General features: G+C 39.4%; 1 protein-coding gene across 1 annotated transcript in view; it reads left to right on the forward strand.

The window, feature by feature from the left end:
- SRPK1 (SRSF protein kinase 1) overlaps positions 1 to 16,469 on the forward strand; it is an 89,497-nt gene extending 73,028 nt beyond the window's left edge. The window contains 4 exon segments of the mRNA XM_041760023.1: positions 3,801 to 3,908; positions 8,733 to 8,802; positions 12,413 to 12,505; positions 13,965 to 16,469. Of these exon segments, the coding sequence (XP_041615957.1) occupies positions 3,801 to 3,908; positions 8,733 to 8,802; positions 12,413 to 12,505; positions 13,965 to 14,149 (456 nt within the window). The 3' untranslated portion in view covers positions 14,150 to 16,469.
- Positions 16,470 to 20,980: the final 4,511 nt, after the last annotated feature.

The following is a 20,980-nucleotide window of genomic DNA, read 5'->3' on the forward strand; positions in this document are numbered from 1 at the left end:
TACTGTGGTATACATCACGGTGCTTCTCAGCTTTCACCAGTGGTTTATTCAGTTTTCTTGGATCCATTAAGATATTTACCAGTGATCTGTTTTTCATCTTGTAAATTTTATTACTCTAACTTCTTTGCCATTGTCTTTGTTAGTTTATCCTGTAAAAATTAACACTGTGGGGCAGCCCTGGTGGCTCAGTGGTTTAGCGCTGCCTTCAGCCCAGGGGCTTATCCTAGAGACCCTGGACTGAGTCCCATGTCGGGCTCCCTGCATGGGGCCTGCTTCTCCCTCTGCCTGTGTCTCTGCCCCTCTCTCTCTGTGTCTCTCGTAAATAAATAAATAAAACCTTTAAAAAAAATAAATAAATAAAAATTAACACTGAATTCTTACTAAGGTAGCGTTTTAGGAGTGAGTAAATGTGTGTATGTGATCCACCTTCTTTACTTTTGCTGATTCTGGACCTCATTTATCATTACAGCGTCTTTAAAAAAAAAAAAGATTCCATTTATCTATTCATGAGAGACACAGAAAAAGAGAGGCAGAGGCAGAGGGAGAAGCAGGCTCCATGCAGCGAGCCTGATGTGGGACTTGATCCCCGGATCGTTGGATCACAACCTCATCCGAAGGCAGATGCTCAGAGCCACCTAGGCATCTCTACAGCATCTTTTTAAAGGCAGTAGTGAGACAGAAGGAGTAAAGATAACTCCCTTGAACAGCGTGTCCATTTTTCTAAGTATATCACTGAAAAGGATGCCTGGACCCAATGCTAAAGTGTATGTGTATGTGAAGGCTCTCTCACACCAAGCAATTCTTGGGCACTAGTCTGAGAATTCAGTTCAATTCTGACATTATCTACCTGGAGATAATGAGATTCCACAGGTTAAGGGGTCAGTCCCACATGACCTCCCTCCACTTTAGATGCCAGTGGCAAGCCCACGTTACCTTTGCTTCTGACGAACTGGCTATAAATGGGAGTCTCCAACAACCCCCTCCAACTCAAGATACCAATCACAGGTCCAGGTTGTTCCCTGTACTTCTGACTCAACTGGCTGTAAAGCAGAGATTCCCACAGCCCTTTCCTTGGGCTTGATTGATTTGCTAGAATGGCTAACAAAGCCCAGAAAAATCCCTTTACTCACTACATTACTGATTTATTGCAAAGGATGTTATCAATAGCCAGAGGAAGGGATATATAGGGTGAGGTCTCAAAGGCACTTCTGTCCTTACGGAGCTGGGGGCCTGCCCCAGTGCCATGTGCTGGAAGCATTTTGGTTCCCCCATGTGGAAGCTTCCCAGACCCCCTCCTTTTGTGTTTTTCTGGAGGCTTTATTACATAGGCATGATTGATTAACTCTCCATCAGTGACTATTCAGTCCCTTACCCCTCTCCCCACACCCAGAAATCAGAGATATGTCCTGAAAATTCCCCCCTCTAGTCATAGTTAGTTCCTCTAGCAACCAGTCCCCATCCTTAGGTGGGTTCCAAAAGTTGGTTCATGAACATAGATTCAGTTGTGGTAGAAAAGGGCTTCTTAGAATAATAAGACACCCATTTTATCTTTACAGTTCTGGAGTGTTTTCAGGAACTGAGGACAGGAGACAATTTGTATCAAATATGTTCCCATTACTCTTAGTGCTCCAGAAATTCCAGGGATTTAGGGAGTTGTGAGCCAAGAACAGTGGATAATGACCAAATATATATGAGAAATACATTTTGAATGATGCATACATATGAATGATCTCACACACACACACAATCACCTGCAGTACATTTCCACTTGAAACTCAATATTTGAACCCATTGTTTTCCTGTAAAACCACTTCCCTAAGTCTCTTCTGGTTTTTCAACAGACGGCTAATCCGTTAGGCCTCTGCCACTGAGTTCTTTTTGGCTCTTCCTCCTTACCTCCCACATAGAGCCATCAAATTTTTAAATTCTGCTTATTCTTTCTTTGACTGTCCTTATGTTTAGTCCTCCCTCTCCTATCTCCACAACCAGTGTTCAGATTTTCATTATTAAACCTAAATCTGGCCACCAACCAGAAAATCACTGGAATGATGTCCTCAGATGTCTTGTCACTCTGTCCTGTGCATTAACATGCAGTGATGCCAGATGAAATCAAAAACTGTTTAACCTAGCGGTTAACTGTATTTGGCTTTAACAGATGTCTTTCTGTGCCTTAAGTGGTGATGTTGTCTCTACCAGAAGTACAAAAGTTGCTCTTTTCGGTCAGTCTTTGTCCCTTAGGAGCTCTGGTCAATACTGGTTTTCTCCCTGAAGCTTTCTCTTCCTAATTATCTCCTTTTCACAAATGTTCTTTCTTGGAGTTTCTGGCTAGCTCAGTCAGAGGAGCATGCAACTCTTGATCTTAGGGTTGTGAGTTCAAGCCCTACGTTGAGTATAAAGATTACTTTAAATAAATAAAACTTAAATGAATGAATGTGGCAAGAAAGCAATTGATCTTGTTTATGAGTTCCAGGAAAATTAAAGAATCGTCTTCTACATATTCTTGTTAAGTGTTTTTTAATATTATCTGTATTGTGTTCTGTATGTATGACTCATTCTAAACTTTTTTCTGCAATTATTTTTTATTATGGCCAACTTCAAGCCTGTACTAAAATAAAGAGAATAGAACAGTGATGAAGGGATCCCTGGGTGGCGCAGTGGTTTAGCGCCTGCCTTTGGCCCAGGGTGCGATCCTGGAGACCCGGGATCGAATCCCACGTCGGGCTCCCGGTGCATGGAGTCTGCTTCTCCCTCTGCCTGTGTCTCTGCCTCTCTCTCTCTCTCTCTCTCTGTGTGTGTGTGACTATCATAAATTAAAAAAAAAAAAAAAAAAAAAGAACAGTGATGAAATCCTGTGCCATTAGTGTCACCCAGCAATTATCAACTGATTGCCAGTTTGTTTGCATCTGTTTCCCCAGTCTGCCACCCATTCCAAATTATTTTGAACTTATCCCAAGTATCTTCTTTTCATTCCTAAATATGGCTTTCTAAAAGACGATTCTTGCAGGTAACCATGACACAGTTGTTACCTTAAAAGTTGGCAATTCACCAATAACAAGTATTCAATCAGTTTTTACTTTGTAAACATTCTTTCAATTTTGTTTATTTGAAATGGGATCCAAATAAAATCTATAAATACAAAAGTAGGTACTATGTCTCTTGAATTGCTTTTACTATAGTTTTTTCCCTTTTCTTCCCATAGTTTATGTGTTAAAGAAATTCCAGTTGTTTTGCTGATTGCATTCCCATGGTACTTAACATGGTCTCTGTTTCCCCCAGAATCATGTTTGAATTTTTTGGAGTGAAGGGGATGGAGGAGAATGAGGCCAAGAGTTCTTTATAGGTGGTTACAAGATTCTTGAAACTTGAAACCAAATATTTTATTTCTTCATAATGAGCACCTAAGAAGGAAAGTTTCATTTGAATCTAAATTGGTGTCATACATTTGTTGAAGTGCTTATTAACTGTTGACAAATGACCAACTTAATTTTTGTTTGGGGTAATAAGTTTTCCATTTCTTAAAAAGCATTTTTTTAGAATGTATATCTTTTTTTTTTTTTTTTTTTAGAATGTATATCTATATTAAGGTTAGACACATGTGTTTATAAAAATAATTTGGAGTAGAAAGTGTGTTAAAGTACTCTTTGAAGCTATAGTATCTAAATGATACTTAAACTAAATGAAAACTGGTTTGAGGAAAACTTAAGAGAATTTATTTTAATCTCCATTTTTCTTCATGATTTGTTACTTTTTAGAATAAATAAATTTTAATTAAAATACTGTTTCCTTCTCTATTTACTCAGCACAAACATTTCACTGAAGATATTCAAACAAGGCAATATCGTTCCTTGGAAGTTCTGATAGGATCTGGCTATAATACCCCTGCTGACATTTGGAGCACAGCATGCATGGTAATGTTTTTTCCCCTTGACCTTCACTTGTTATGTGGTATTTCTACACCTTGCCCTGTTTTGTAATTTTAGTAGACCTGCAAATTTACAAACTGGAAAATTTTTTGTGATGTACTTCATGTGATGCACTTTAAATCTTAGTCTGGAGAGGTGGGAATTCAAAAGCCAGTTAAAAACATCTGGCATTCCATGGCACCTGAGTGGCTTAAGTGGTTAGCAGTTAGTCGGTTAAGCGTCCAGCTCTCGATTTCAGCTCAGGTCATGATCTCAGGGTCATGAGATTGGGCTCTATTCTGGGTGTGGAGCCTGCTTGAGATTGTCTCTCTGCCTCTCCCCCTAACCCCAAGCCCCCCAACCCCATCGGTGCACATGTGCGTGCTCACTCTTACCCTCTCTGTCAAAAAAATCCAGCATTCTGTTTTCTTCTGCCAAATTGCTGTTGGTTGAAAGCATCAGACTTTCTTATTGTGGGCCTCAGCAAAGGGGATTAAAAACAACTGCTCTAAAGTGGTAAACCACTTTTGATTAGGAGGTTATCAGTACCTTTTTTTTTTCTTTCTTTCTAATTTATCAGAGAGAGAGCAAGAGCACAAACAAGGAGAATGGCAGAGAGAGGGAGAAGCAGGCTCCCTGTGGAGCAGGGAACCCAGTGCAGAACTCTCCCAGGACCCTGGAATCACAACCCAAGCCAAAGACAGAAGCTTAACTGACTGAGCTACCCAGGACCCTGGTCCTTTCAGCTCTGATCTGTTCTCAGATTAGGGAAACCCTTGGAAACTACTTCATTCTGTATAGTTTGACAGTTCCTCAAACATCTTTGCACCTCAAAAGATGTGAAAGCCCAGTCATCCTAAATTTCTTAAACTGCTGCTTTGTCCCTGCCAAACAAGTACTCAAGTACTCAAGTACTTGATATTGAATGGTTTCCCACAAATAGCCTTATGTTGGAATGTGTTCCATGGAGTGCACTCTTCAGTTTGTAATTGTGTGTTTCTTTTACTAGGTTTAAGTGTCATGCTGACAGGAACCATGTCTGTTATATATAGCTTAGTGTCTGGTTCAGGCCCTGGCATGTTTCCAGTAGGTGCTAATAGTGCAATTCTGGTGCTGACTACCCAGAGTTATGTCAGACTTCACGGGTTAAGGGCATAATTTCCTACAAGCCCCCTCCCTTCAGACACTGCCTGCAAGCTCTGGAGTCCACAGGCCACCTGCATTTCTGACCACTGGCTATAGGTTGGGAGGATCCATTATCCTTTCAGATTCAGTATCTTATTGGAATGACTCACAGAACTTGGGAAAGTGTTCAACTGCTATTACAGTTTTGTCATAAAGGCTACAAATTAGAACCAGTCAAATGAAAACACACATAGAGTGAGGCCTAAGAGAGTAGCAAAGGTGAAGCTTCTTAAAAACTTCCGTAGGAGCCCACCATGAGTCACCGTGAGTCACCTCGAATAATGATTAGGGGGTAGAAGGGGTACCATGAATGACAAAGGGCACTCATCACATGGAAATACCAAGCTTTTAGAGGCTTCCTTTTAGGAAACAGGAACAAAGACCAAACAAAGACCAAACAAATTATCTATTATATAATAGTACTTAATGAATGTTGATGGACCATCTAATGAGTAAACTAAACCAGAAACCTTAAATAAAATTTAAAAAAAAAAAAAGGGATCCCTGGGTGGCGCAGCGGTTTGGCTCCTGCCTTTGGCCCGGGGCACGATCCTGGAGACCCGGGATCGAATCCCATGTCGGGCTCCCGGTGCATGGAGCCTGCTTCTCCCTCTGCCTATGTCTCTGCTTCTCTCTCTCTCACTGTGTGCCTATCATAAATAAATAAAATTTAAAAAAAATAAAAATAAAAAAAATAAACCAGAAACCTATTAAACTGTCATTTCAATTAACATTATTCAAAGTCAGCTTTGGGGGAAAACTTGAGAAGCTACAGACTAGAGGCCCCAACCTATTTTAGGTCATAGATTTCTTGATATCCACATTCTTAAAAAACTTTGTCTTCCAAAGGTAATAGAATTAAAACCATATTGTTCATATGGCATGACCTTGTAAATGTTTGTGTTATGGCACACCAGTAGTCTGTTCAGATGGTAGACTGTGAAATTCAAGTTTATTCTGTGTGCACAAGATCAAAGAATATTAAAAGAAAATCTAGCTTCTTTCTTGCCATACTTTAAAGCTTTGTATTTTGAGGAATTTCATTTGTGAGACAAAATAAGTGATAGAGATGCCACTAAGTACAAAACAGTTTATAGATCACATCTGATTTATTATGATGTGGTTCTTAGTCATGGTTTGTTTGGGGACAGTAAGTCCTGCTTACTATTTAGTATATTAATACTAAGGCAATAAGACAAAAAGGCAATTAACCTTGCCCCCTGTTTGGAGCAGCTCATATGCAGGAATTTCTTGACCAAGGGAGGGAAAGCACTTACCTGACATGAGACCGTGTCATGGAAACTTGAGCCCCTTTATTCCCGAAGTTTCTCTCCTTTTGCTAACAGACATAGGAATGTTGCTTTCCATTTAGCCATAACCAGGAAGTAAAGATAAATCCCAGAATATCTGAAATGCCTGGAAAGGTAGGTCATCCTGCATCCAGGGTAATTAAATGGAAAGATAGGAGTCTTTGTTGAGAGATAAAAGAAATTGCCAGCCACCGCAGTGATTGAGACTACCCAGTGAGAGGGCAGTTATAACAAGGGAGTGTTCTGTGAAGGCCATTTTAGAGTTGACAAAGAATAGATGTTTTTAAATTCTTCATTCTATAGATTTTGAAAAATGTATGATGACCTGTATCTACCACTAATAGTATCATACAGAGTAGTTTAACTGCCCTAAAATTCCTCCGTGCTCTGCCTGTTTATCCCTGCTCCATCTCCTCCATTGATCTGGCCACCACTGATTTTTTTTTTTTTTAAGATTTTTTATTTATTCATGAGAGAGAAAGAGAGGCAGCGACACAGGCACAGGGAGAAGCAGATTCCATGCAAGGAGCCCAACGTGGGACCCGTGGGACTCGATCCCAAGTCTCGAGGATCACGCCCTGGCTGAAGGCGGCGCTAAACCGCTGAGCCACGCTGGCTGCCCCACCACTGATCTTTTTATTGTCTTCACAGTTTTGCCTTTTTCAAAATGTCATGTAGTTGGAATCATAAAGTATGTTGATGTTTCAGATTGGCTTCTTTCACTTCGTGATACTCATTTAAGGTTCTTCTATGTTTTTTCATATCTCGATAGCTTTTTCTTTTTTTGCACTAAATAATACTGCATTGTCTAGATACACCAGCACACTGGATTTCATAACTGATGTTGCCTCTGTTTGTCAGCATGACTGTCATTGAATAGGCTCTTTGGTTAGTGTGAGACAAGCACAGAAGTGGGAATCAGGAAACCTGGATTCTAGGCTGGGCTTTTTTGCCTTTCAGTTATAGCCAGTTTTCTCATCTATAAAGGGAGGGGACTAAAGTGTTTTGTAACCTAGAGCTTCTGGTAGTTTCAGTTCTGACATTGTAATTATTTGGTTAGTTGTGCATTTTCTTTATTTCTTTGAATTTTAATTACAGTATTTTTACTGAAGTCACACTACAAGGCTTTGAAAAAATACTAGTTTCTGAAGAGATTAACAAATTTTGATAAATTAGAATCACAGTTCGTTTCCGTTCTGCTTTGGGACTCTAAGCCTCAGGACAGTTAGAGGGGAGGGTAGAGCCAGTATCACCTTCAGTATAAAACCTGGGCAGTAGTACAGTTCAGGTAATAATAGTTTTTGAGAAAAGCTGTTCTCTCATGAAACTGCAGAAGCTGACTCTGGCAAGCCACTGAGACCTAAAACCTAGGACCAAATTAGAGAATGTACTCCAGAATCCACCCCACAGTTCCTGAAATTGTCCAGACCATTGACTTAATCAAAATTGACCTGCAACTGGCACTTAAACTATACTTTTATACCAGTATAGTCCTTTTAATCAATGAAAGATTAATATAGCTCTATCACTCAGGTGCTGTTTTTTCATACTGCTCGTCACGTATTCTAAAGGAAATCACTTTTTCCTAGTTCTTGAACACTGTTTACAAAAGGTTTTCGTGTAGAAGACACGTACCTATCTCTTCCTGGTGGGTGAGTGCCAGACCTGCTAGTCACATAAAACATGAATGACTCTTCACTGCATTTACATGTAATATTTTTCTGACTTTTCTGTAAATTTGGGAATTGGGGCTTCTGCTCAACAGTTTAGGGAGTGCTTCCTAAAGGAAAACTTAAAAATGTACTTTTATAATTAAGAGTCATAAGAAGAGAGATGTCTGAGTTTTTTGGTTTTGATTTTGTGTACAGAATCTTAATTTCTTGCCATGTGAAATTATAACATAAGAAAACAAGACCTGCTCTTCTCACGAATAATTTAATTAACTTAGAATCCCCTTAATGTCCACATATGGCCCTCTCTGGGCAAAAAGAGAAATTGAAGAGAGCTGAATTACTGATACGGGGGTGTTATCAACATCCATATGTTGATGTTAACAGTTTTTGCTCTTTTCCTGCTGTATTTTACTAAAATACAGGTGTGGAAGGAAAGCTCTTTAGAAATAATATCAGACTTCTTTTTCTTTTTTTTTTCTTTTTTTTTTTTCCAGACTTCTTTTTCAATGATCATTGCAGCTTTTTCAAAGAAGAAAATGTTACCTCCTATTGAGCTAAATAGCAAGCAATAAGCTTCCCAGAGGCTGCCTCTTTGTTTTGTTTTGTTTTGTTGTTTCTTTGTTTTGTTTTAATGCTTTCATATGCTGTCCTCTTTTTCTTAGGCCTTTGAACTGGCCACAGGCGACTATTTGTTTGAACCTCATTCCGGGGAAGAGTACACTCGAGATGAAGGTAAGTCTCCTTAACTGAGGATGTCTATGCATGGCAGTTACACTTCTCACATGTGGCTAACATGGTTTGTTAGTACTGAAGCACTTGGTCTTTTTAGTGTGCCAAGGATATATAAATTCCAGAAAAGATAGAAATATATAGAATTTATGTATATTAAGTATTAGGTAACTAGATATTTTATAATGGCTATTAAAGAACTCTTGAGGATGAGAGGAAAGGCCACAATTCATTACACTATAACTTGTGTTTGCCAGATGATTCTTCTAAAACATCTAGTTATTTTTCTTTATATATAAATCAGTGATTCATTCTTTACCCACTTTGAATTGCATGCTCATCAACTTATTGCTGAGTTATGCCTGTAACTTTATTTGGAAGTCAGTCATTTTATATACAGACACACTACTTAAGTGGTATTTGTGAATGCAAAGACTATATTCTGTTGGTCTATATAAATTCTCTAAAATTTAGCAATCTTTTTACCCTTTGTAAAAATTAAAATTAAAGCCATACTTTTTCTGTGTGTGTAAATGATACTAACATTTAGAATTCTATTTTAAAACAGTGTTATTAGGGTACCTGAGTGGCTCAGTCAGTTAAGCAGCTGACTGTTGGTTTTGGCTTAGGTCATGATCCCTGGGTCCTGGTTTCAAGTCCCTCTGCAGGGAATCTGCATCTTCCTCTCCCTTTGTCCCTCCCCATGCTTGTGTGTGTGCTCTCTTGCTTTCTCTCTCAAATAAGTAAAAAATCTTTAATAAAATAAAAGTGTTACTGATTTAACATTTTGTGATAGCTGATGGGAAAGGCCCAAGCTGTCAGTTGCTCCATCTGATGGGTTGTAAAAAGCACACAACTGAGTATGTGATTTTTTTTTATTTTTTAAATCATGGTGGTGTCCAAATAACTTAGATAATAATGTGAGTCAAAGAACTATTAGAGAAATGTTTTGCCTTCTTTATTATACAGTTTCAGCAGATTTTATTTTTAGGATTAATGAGAATTAACTTTTAGAGAACAGTAGCAATGTACCCTCCCTCCCAGTGTGGAAAACACGTCCTTTATTTTCTGCACTTTCCTCAGTTCTTAGAAAAATCAGGTTTTGTTCTCTGAAACCAAGAATGCTCTCCATTTCTTAAACCATGGTCCCTTGGGATATTAATACACAATGTTAGTAAGGCTTGCTGATAATCTTAACACATGTTGTTTGGGAAAAGTTACACTAATTTCGTTAACCAAATACTTCTTTTAGTGGGTACAGTGTTTTCTATATAGGAGTCCTTGTAAGAATATACTGTAATTACTATCTATGTACACAATTTTCCCTAATCTCTGCGTCTTTTTTTTTTTTTTTTTTTTGCCAGTTTTAAGTTTGGGGCTATAAACTTTTAGAAATGCCCTACTTTATCTGTTTAAGAGAGTAATTGAGGTTTTTTTTCTCATTAGTTTCCTAGACTCCCTGTAAATAGTATGTGTTACAGGATACACAGATAGCAGCTGGAATTATATTCTGTAGGATCTTAAACTACCAAACCTGAAAATTGAAATGTATATAAAAAGTCCAAAGTAAGCAGCAAGGGAGAACCATCTATTCTAGGTATTTAGAGCCAAAGTTATTTCCTCACCCCCCCCCCCCCAAAAAAAAAATTATTTCCTCCCATACCAGTCAGTACTAATAGTCCTTAGATGAAACTTCAGACTATTTGCAATTTGGCACAGAAGAGCAGAAACAAAGCAAACTCTTAACCCCTAGCTAGTGTATGCATAGTTTATTACAAATCAGGATAGGACTGGGGCCTATCTAGGAAGCATATTTTCTGATGTCTTGGTGTTCTACAGCCCTGACTCTTGGAATAATACTTGACAATTTTGCCTATCAGGTATATCAGCCCTATGATTAACTGATATGCCAGAGATAGACTGCTGGAATTAAAGGTAAAATAACACATTCAAGGGAAAAATAATTCCTTGGTCTAGGAAAAATATTAAAAGAACCAGTACTTCACTTGGAAGTTTACAGTAATATAAAGTGTAGTCTCACTTATAATTAGTTATACAAAGACCTTTATTTGCAAGTTTTGCCTAAAATAGGCAGAAATTTCTTGGCAGCCAATGTTCTTGGCAGCAAACTAAGTTCAGTCAAAACTGACAAAAGGTTGTAGTGAATGGATGAATGTAAAGCCCTTTTAAAATGACAGCACTGAGTCCTTTACATGAGAAATAAATAGGACCTGAAACTTTTACAAATTCTCAGATAGATTAATGTCTCTGGCATATTATTATTTCCCTGTAAGATAATATTAGTGGAAGTTTTATACTCATTCCTTTTGACCTTAAGGAATCTATAACTACAGGATTAAAGTCATTTACAAAAATGACTAACACCCATCACTTTTTAAAATTTCTTCATATTCTCAGTTGCTTTCATCTGCAGAGTAAAAAAGTAGTAGAGTTACCTGTACATGTGGATGCCGCCTGGTCCCAGGCTCACTGCCTGGTGACATGCACACTCCCTAGCATGCTCACAGTCCATATTCATGCTGTGACACAACAAGGCACTACTATGATATGGACACCTTTTAGTGTCCTACAGAAGTCAAGTAGATGTTTGTGCTAATTTCTACTTTAAAATGTGATTTATTTTAAAACCAACACGCAGCTTCCGAACTAAACATGATAAGATGTGAGTTCATTTTGAGTTCTAGTTCCTGTTAGCCCTGTACCTTCAAGTAGGCCATTTATTCTGAGGTTCTCTTTTCTCATCATTAAAATGGGGGTATTTATTAATTTTGACCTGTTTTACAGAGTGATTATAAAAATTGAGATAAACATGTGAGTGCTTTGTCACGTACTTCATTAAATAAGGTGATATTATTACTACTTGAAATCTCGAGCAGTGTCATAAATAAGGGTTCTAGAATGTCTAAAGCATATTGGCAGTTTTTTACTTTAACCCACTTAAATGTAGATGTGTAGACAAAATAGAAATAAAGATGTAAATAAACCTTCAGACTCTATAGAGTGGGACTTGCCAGCTGCTATCAGGTGATTAACCACCTGAAATAATTCTTGACCTTCCCAGTCTGCCCTGGAGTATCCTTGGTTATATTTGTAGTTACTTTTAAACAGTCCTGAGAAATCTATTCAGTTTTTTAAAAAACTCTTTTACAGCTTGTCCTTGATCCTGTTCTTCTTACCCTTCTATTTTAGACCACATTGTGCACATTATAGAGCTGATAGGCAGAATTCCAAGACGCTTTGCCCTCAGTGGGAAATATTCACAGGACTTCTTCAATCGCAGAGGTAGTATTATTAACATGAGTTTTCATCTAGGCCCCAGGGATACAACTTCAGGAAGCAGAGCATTCACACCAAGATTGTTTTTAGTTACCACTCAAGTCCCACTGGAGTGGACACCTGATTTTTTATGGTTTTCTGGATTCTCCATTAGATGGATAGAGTCCTCTTCCTATTTAGGACAGAAAGCAAGGCTGAAATGCTTTACAAAGAGGTGTGCATGCTACTCTTTCTGCCATTGTCTAGAACTGCATTTGTTACCCCTGTTATGTATGTGTTTTTTTTCCCCCTCTCCTGAAACGTTTGAAACATACAGATCACATTGCATTGATCATAGAACTTCTGGGGAAGGTGCCTCGCAAGCTCATTGTGGCAGGAAAATATTCCAAGGAATTTTTCACCAAAAAAGGTAAATGTGTTTGTTCCAGACATTAAGGGGGCAAAGTGTTTAAAAATGGAAAGGTAAGTACAGCTGGGTACCTGTTCCCAGCACCTACAGAAGAATGATCCTGCTTTGAATGATGGGCTGTAACAGCAGAAAGGTGAATTAGTGTGGTCAAGAGCAGAAACGAGCCGCACTATCTGGGTTCATATTCCAGCTGCTTGTACACAACGTTGGTCTGCTGATTTCTAAATGGGGATTTTAAGTGTTTACTTCAAACTAAGTTACTGTGTGTGTAGTACCTGGCACACAATTGGTTGATTACTCCTACTACACTACTTCTGAAAAATGGGCCGATTTTTGGTAGCATTTGATCTAAGAACTGCCTCTTCTCAAAGGGCAAGTAGTTTAGTTTAAGCTTTGGGCAGAACTACATTTCACTCATCTTAAAGTCCAATGATACCTAACACAGTCACTGAAGCACATTAGTCCCACAAATTAACTTTACCCTCCAGTTTTATAAGTTGTTATCACTGATTAGTGGAGGAAAACAAAGATAATACTCTCACCTCAAAGTTTTGACTTGATAATATATCTTGGCATAGTTATGTATTTCTTATGCATCCAAATAAAATTTAAAAGCTCATATTTGAAAATGTGACTTAGAAAGGACTAGAAAACTGGCCTTCTTTCCCGTTTGCTGTGGTTCCCTTTTTCCTCACAACCTCTATACACTTGACAGCAAGTATCCTCAGAAACATTTCTTAATGTTTCTTTTTTGGCAGGAAAATTGTGAAGTGCTTCATAAGAGTTCCTCCTTGTGCAAAGACCAATTAACGGCATGTGTGTGCCTAGTGGGTGATTAATTAGACAGTTGCTGCTAACAGAAAAGGCTTCAATTAAGTGTTGTATAAGTAAAGATGGTCAATGTCAAGCAAGAATTAGAATGACATTTCAGAATTGTACAAAGTGTTGATGTAGCTATATCTGAAAGCTGTATGGGGTTTGTTCTTTTAGTCTTGTTGCTTTTTTACAGGTCTGACATGGTGTTGGCTCTTTAGTTTTAAATTACTGCCTTATTTGGAAGCAACATTTACTAGACTATTAAGCCAAAAAAACAAATTGTTCTTGTTATGTGATGATAAAGTGTCTTTGAACACCATATGAGACCATGTTGCACATATAAGCATTTAATACTTAGTTTAATGAATGCCTAGTTCCTGCTAGGCCTATCCAATTTGACCAGGACAAAATATCCTAAAATGGTAGAGCAAACAAATTATTCTTAAGTTTTTAGACCCTCACTGAAAATGGAGACAGTTCCAAGGAATGTGATAAGGAAGAGCTTTGTGAATAGAAAAGGATTAGATTCTGGTGGCAAAATTCAGCTTTTTATAGAGTACCTGGATTAGTTCCTGGATTTCCATGAAAGGATCTTTTCACTTGTCCATGTCAGTCATTTTCTTTTGTATTGTCTTTACTGTAGGTGACCTGAAACACATCACGAAACTGAAACCCTGGGGCCTTTTTGAGGTTCTAGTGGAGAAGTATGAGTGGTCTCAGGAAGAGGCAGCTGGCTTCACGGATTTCTTACTGCCCATGCTGGAGTTGATACCCGAGAAGAGAGCCACTGCCGCCGATTGTCTCCGGCACCCTTGGCTCAACTCCTAAGCCCCAGCCCAGCACCGCAGCAGAGATCACATGCTGACCCTCGCCCCTCCCTGCCAGGCATTTCCCTCCTTCCCCTTTTAGGGTGAAGCTCTTCCTTCAAGGGTTTCCTGGGTTTTTTGGGTTTTGTTTTTTTTTTTAATCAACATGTTCATTTGGGTTTGCTTACTTGACCCTGTGGAGACCCCACACACCACCCCCCACAGCAATTGGGCATCCTAAGTGAATTTGGCCTTGATTGGGCTCTGCCAAAGACTAAAATGTGAAACAGCCTCTTACCCTGTACCCTTGTCTTTCCATTAGAACACCCTTTAAATTATAAGCATCCTTTTTAAAAAGAGCTATGAAGATGATGAGCTCATCCTTTTATTCACTGACTCTAAGAGTCAAATTTTCTAGTGCATCTCCTATTGCCATCATAAGGATGAGAAGGGGAAAGGGTGTTACTTCTGTGTACAGCAGAGACATTAAACTTGCTGTATCCAGGCTGCATCATCATCCTGGATTGTTTCTGTTGTTCTCATGTTCACATTTTGTCCTGCGACTTTGAAGCTACTATCTTTTTTTTTAAGTGAGCTATATAAACACCAAATTTGGGTACCATTTTATCACTGTTCAAAGCACTATGAAATTCCTTTCATCTTCCCGTGACTCTGAGATTCTTGAATCTTTGGTCTGATTTTTGGTGGGCACAGATAGAACCATTGACATTTCTTCAGAACCACAGATGTTCTACAAAAAGTCCTTTTCTGTGTGTCTTCTGTCACCCTAACTGCGGAGTTACTTTGATTGGTTGTTTTGGTTTTTGTTTTAATATCTGGCTGGCACTTTACTCATTGCACTTGAGTTTACTGCCCCATAACTAAAGAATTCAGGATGACTTTAGAAAGGAGATCTGGGTTTGAGATTTCCCATCTAAGAAGAAAATGTCCTAGAATTCCTGGTTCTTTTCCAGTCAGTCCCCTACTTCTATTTACAGCATTTTCTTTACCTTGTCCAAAATTTAACCATGAAGCAGTTTTCCTCTGTGGCTTTGCCATTCTCATTTTCTCAGAGGCTTCAGGTCTTGAATGAAATCCCAACATAAAAGAACCAAGGCCAAGTAGGAAGGGGGGGGGGGGGGGGATGGCACTTTTTGGGGCTTGGGGGTTGGGTTTTTTTTGTTTATTGGGGTTTTTGTTTGTTTTTTGGTTTAAGATTAGCCACTCTGCTGCTATTTCTTTGTATAATGTAAGTTTTTAACTGCAATTTTGAGATAATTAAGATGTACTTGAGGCTTTTTTTTTTTTTTTTTTTAAACGAGAAAAGGCTTTGCGAATCTTTTTTTAGGATGGGCCTCTTCTAGACTTGCCCTAGACATTACCTATTCCTTGGATCATATTGAAAAGCAAGAGAAGGGCAGGTTTGGGGTCCCAGCCACTTGTTCAGCACGGACCAGGGGTCCTTGGGGATTGCAGCATTCTGCGGAGGTGGCTCCAGGACTGATTTACCGAAAGCCAAGGAGGTGCAAGTTGAGGCTCTACTAGCAGAGCTGCCTTTGAGACTTTCAGGTAGCTGACTCTCTACATGGGAGATTGGAGGCCAGATTCTGCCATTTTCCCCACCAACAGCAGCAAAGGAAAAAGTGGTGCAATTATGCAATCCATTTAACTCATAAACATAGAACCCTAAGTAACTATGGCCAGCCATTCATCGGATCCTTGATTGGGTAGTCCTGAAATCAGACATGTTCCTGTAGAAAGAATTTTAAGTGAGGCTGTCTATGCACCTATCAAGAATAAAGAAAAACGATTGTATCCAACAACGGCAGGGAAAATCCTTCGGCAATTCTAATCCACTTTGGCTTTTCAGCGATATATACATCTAAAGCAATAGCAGACTAGAACTGAATTCTTGTCTATACTGTAAAATAACAGTTGTGCAATTACAGGAATTCTGGTGATGATATTAAAAGTGAAATAACCAAAACACACATACAGAAGGCCCCGTTTTATCAACTGGTGTGAGAAGAAATTTTAATAAGAGAGAACCTATAACTTCTTTCTGGAAATGTTTTCCCACCAAATAAGGGCTTCCCCCCTATTATTTAAGGAGCCAGATGAATTAGAAGCCGTAGAAAGAGGCAGCTATAGAATTTGATCTTCCAAGTACCCCATTTACCTTTATTGAACTTAATCATAATACTGTCAAATTGCCATGATCTCACTAAAGGATTTCTATTGCTGTCAGTTACAACCCCAAATGCATTTTTATTCTTTCTACTGGGTGCATTGTCTGTTTTCTTTATAAATGCAGTAAAATAAACAAATTATTTAATAACCTACATGTTTCCAGAGCATTTCTGTTCCTTTGTTGCCCAAATTGGTCTCATCCATGCTTCAAAATGCAGGAAAGGATTGGTTGAGTATGCTTTTTGAACTTAAATATACAGTGAAACTGTACAGCTGGAACATACTCATTTTATGATGTTAGCTTTCCTTTTTAAATATTTAAGAGAGAAAGCATGAGCAGAGAGACTCCCTGTTGGGCAGGGAGCCCAATATGGGTGATCCCAGGCTCTGAGATCATGACCTGAGCCAGACAGTTAACTGAGCCACCAAGGTGCACTTTGTTCTATCTTGAAATTGGGGGGTAGGTGACATTAACAGAGTACGTCTTGGGAAATCTTAGGACAGTTGTTATTCCCTATATCCAATGGTATTTTCCCAGAATATTTGTAGTGTGTCCTTACCACTCCACCCTCAGATTACAGTCACAGTATATGCAAATGCCAAAGGTTTATGAACTCAGCCTAAGGACTGGCATGACAAACCCTATTGTACACAGGCTTTCGTACCCCTCTCTAATTCATTCCTTAGGATAAATTCTTAAAAATGGGATGGCTGGGCTAGAGAATAAGCACATTTTTATGGTTTGTAATGTCCCCTAACTTACGTGAAGAACAGTGAAGACTTGTGCTATGAACAGCAGTATGTGAATGGGCCTGTTAGGATCACACTCGTTTTATTCCCGATAGCCAGTTTGATTGCCAAAAAAAACAGAGAATCTTGTTTTAAATTGCATAGTGGATGACTAGTGAAGTCAAACTTTTTGATGGGTTTTATTGGCCATTTGTATTTTTGGGTTATGTGCTACATTGCCCAGCTTTTTTCTTTGGTGTGCTTCTATATTTGATAAAGATTTATTCTGTATTAAAGATCATGCATTTTAGTCATTTTTCCATCACCTACTTCTCCAGTTTTTAACTTGCCTTTCATTTTTATTTGTGGTGTTTTTTAAGTGTTGTTCATAGAAAGTTCTTCCCCAGCCCTGAGCTATATAAAATCTTTTAGTTAATTGCATCATACTTAAGACATACATAGTGTGTTCATATTGTAGTTGACCAGAAGAGAATGTAACATTTAAAAAGCAACCTAAACAATTAAACTAGAATTTATCAAGCCAGTGTGCTTCCCCAGACTGACCAATGTAGGCAGTCTCTCTAAGCCTTGTGTTAAATGTAATGCCTGGAACTCCAAGGGTTTGGGGAAACAACTGCTATCCTAGGAGAGCTTGTAGGTATCTCAGAAGAACCAGCAAACCAGGGTTCAGGTGTCCACAGGGGAACCATTTAGCTGCTCCAGAGCCAGCCCAGGTTGCAAGTGAACTTTATTACTGCCCATTCTTCTATTTTTGAAGCCTGTAGAGTCTTCCTGTTTGTCCCTACGAGGAAAGGGATTTGCTGTTAAATTACTGTATACTGGTGAGTTATTGATAATAAAATTAGAGATTTGTTCGAAAAATAAGGCCTGATGACACCAGAGAAACTTGAATAGTCCTTTGTGTTTTGCCCACCAATTTGGTCCCTTTGGAGTTAGCAGGGCATTGGTAACTAAGATGTCTTGCACAGTCTGCAGTATATGAAGATTAAATATGTAAACATACCTTGACACTTCCTGAGAAGGAAGTTTGTTTTTATGTCTCTAGTCTTGTTTTTAAAAGTTGGAATTTAAAAATTACATGTCCGATACGCATTTGTCTTTGCACTTTAAGTCTTTGCACAAATATTCATACCAACTCCTTGTGATATCCTATAACCCAGTTAAAAAGCCAGAAAATTTGAGATCATAATGTTTAGAAGTTCTTTAAAATCAAGCAAATTTACATTAGGTATGTAGTGTTGCTGGCTGTACCATTTCTTATAAGCGAGGAGACTTTATCATCATAATCTTTGTCCTTAATTCAGATCTACTTTTTGCCCATTTTAGTGACAAGCCTTGCCCTCCCATTTGCCAAAACTGGACTTTGTCTACAATTTGAACTATGTTCCTAGAAGTTGTGCCCTTAGGACAATGCATTTGTTGCTCTGGATTTCATAAGTAAATAAGGTACTGTTGGTGTTGGAAATTAGTGAACCCTACCATCAGTCTTCTTGAGATAACAAAAGGGGTGAGTTTTGAGGATTTGAGCCCTCATTTGATCTTCAGTGTAATTTATTACAAAACACACATGTAGCCATCAGCAAGTAAGATTACTATAATCTAACCTTCGTTTCAATAAAAGCATTCTGGTAAGTGCCCATTTCGGCAGAAAATCATGAATAACTTGAAAAACAACTTTTAAAAAGACCCCAGTGATTCCCACCTGATACTAATGCACTTGTATAATCCCCTCACCTTGACTTCAGGCCAACTTTGTGACTGTTGTAACAGATTAAGGCGAACATGACAGGTGTTATTACTGAGATTGGGTTACAAAGGGCTGTGGCTGCTGTTCTTTGTGCCTCTCCCTTGCTCTGTCCTGTAATTCTTCTGGGGAAGCAAGCTGCCATGTGAGAACCTTCTGGGGAGGCCCTCAGTCCAGCTGCTTGTGAAAAACTGCCTCCCGCAGACAACCACTGAGTTCAGAATGATTAGACAACTTGCAGCCTTGTGAGAAACCTTGGGATAGGGACACCTAACTAACTCTTGCCAGATCCCTAACCCACAAAAATTAAAACGTTTCAAGTCACTGAGTTCCGTGGTAACAGGTATACAGCAACACATAACTAATACAAGGATGTAAGACAAAGCATTTACAGTATCCTTCCAGTTCACATCTCCGATACAAATGACTAATCCTCTCGACCACATCTACTCAGGCCTAGTCACTGTTGGTAACACTTGGGCCTCACAACCATCCCAACAGCCCAGCCCAACAGAGGCAAGCCTGAAGTGAGGAATACTTGGTTAGAGGAGTGCTGACTACTGATTCTCTAATGCTTTCAGAGATGAGATTCCTGCCTTTTAAGAATTTAAGAGGAGGGGGCCCGGGTGGCTCAGTGGTTTAGCGCCGCCATCAGCCCAGGACGTGATCCTGGAGACCTGGGATTGAGTCCCAGGTCGGGCTCCCTGCATGGAGCCAGGTTCTCCCTCTGCCTGTGTCTTTGCCTCTGTGTGTGTGTGTGTGTGTGTGTGTGTGTGTCATGAATAAAATAAAATCTTAAAAAAGAATTTAAAAGGAAAGCCACTTGAGCTGATAAACAGTTACTTAGATATCAACCAAAATCAATACTGTGATTTGAGAGGTTGAATTCTGAGTTTTTTTGAACATAAAGCAAAAGGTCATCTGGGTCATCTGACTTAAATCTGCAGATCCTTCCCAGCACTGGTTATTGGTAAACTGACTCTTGAGTGCTTTGGTGAAACGTGCTGTTCCTGCCAAGAGCAAGGTGCAGGCTGTTGGCAAGCGCACCCTAAGTGCCCCAGAAGCTTCTGTGGACCACCACAGTTACTATTTTAGCAAGAGATTTTTAGAAGGTAGACTTTTAGAAAAGTTATATAAAACGTAAAATTATGAGAAGTAAACAAATATAACTCGAAAAGGCACTAAGCTATGGAATTTGTTGGAGTCTGTCATTCATGAGGTCTTCATAAAATGCCTGACAATTTTATCAACACACGAAAATATAAACGTCATCACCCTTGAGTCCCATTCTACTAGTTCCCATTACCAACAACAGGACAGTGTTGGGGTACTCATTCTTTTTTTTTTTTTTTTTTTTTTTTATAGTCCTACAGAGAGAGAGAGAGGGGCAGAGACACAGGCAGAGGGAGAAGCAGGCTCCATGCACCGGGAGCCCGACGTGGGATTCGATCCCGGGTCTCCAGGATCGCGCCCTAGGCCAAAGGCAGGCGCCAAACCGCTGCGCCACCCAGGGATCCCATGGGGTACTCATTCCTAATCCATCTGAACTGTACAAGAAACCACACTGAACGGGTGGGTTGTTGGTGCATTGGTTAAAAAGCGTGCCCTATGGGGCACCTGGCTGGCTCTTTCAGTAGAACATGGGACCCTCGCCTAGGTTATAAGTTGGGGGTAGCGTTTAAGGAAAAAAAAACATGCCTTGCAGCCCAGGAATGAGAAACCTATGGTTTACTGTGTTAGTGACAGCTCTGTGGTCAAGTAACAAGATCCATTACAGTTCATCATTTACCTCCTCTCCTCTCCACCAGCACCCACATCTTAGTGAATGCACACGACCAGGAAAAAAAACACCTGTTCCTCAGGTTTATCCACTGTGAATGATCAACAAAATCTGTTTCTAGGTACCATCCCCTAGGCAGGGAGTAAAGTCCTAAGTTTTTAGATTTTGTGTTCACCCAGTCTTAATAGGACTTCCTGATGGATTCAGGTTCAGAGGCCCCTCCATTCCTTACCCACCCCTGATCATCAATAAGAAAACAAAATGTGGGCAGCCTAGGTGGCTCAGCAGTTTAGCACCGCCTTAGGCTCAGGTCGTGATCCTGGGGTCCCAGGATCGAGTCCCATGTTGGGCTCCCTGCATGGAGCCTGCTTCTCCCTCTGCCTGTGTCT

Source organism: Vulpes lagopus, chromosome 1, assembly GCF_018345385.1.
Source record: "Vulpes lagopus strain Blue_001 chromosome 1, ASM1834538v1, whole genome shotgun sequence".
Classification (NCBI taxonomy): domain Eukaryota; kingdom Metazoa; phylum Chordata; class Mammalia; order Carnivora; family Canidae; genus Vulpes; species Vulpes lagopus.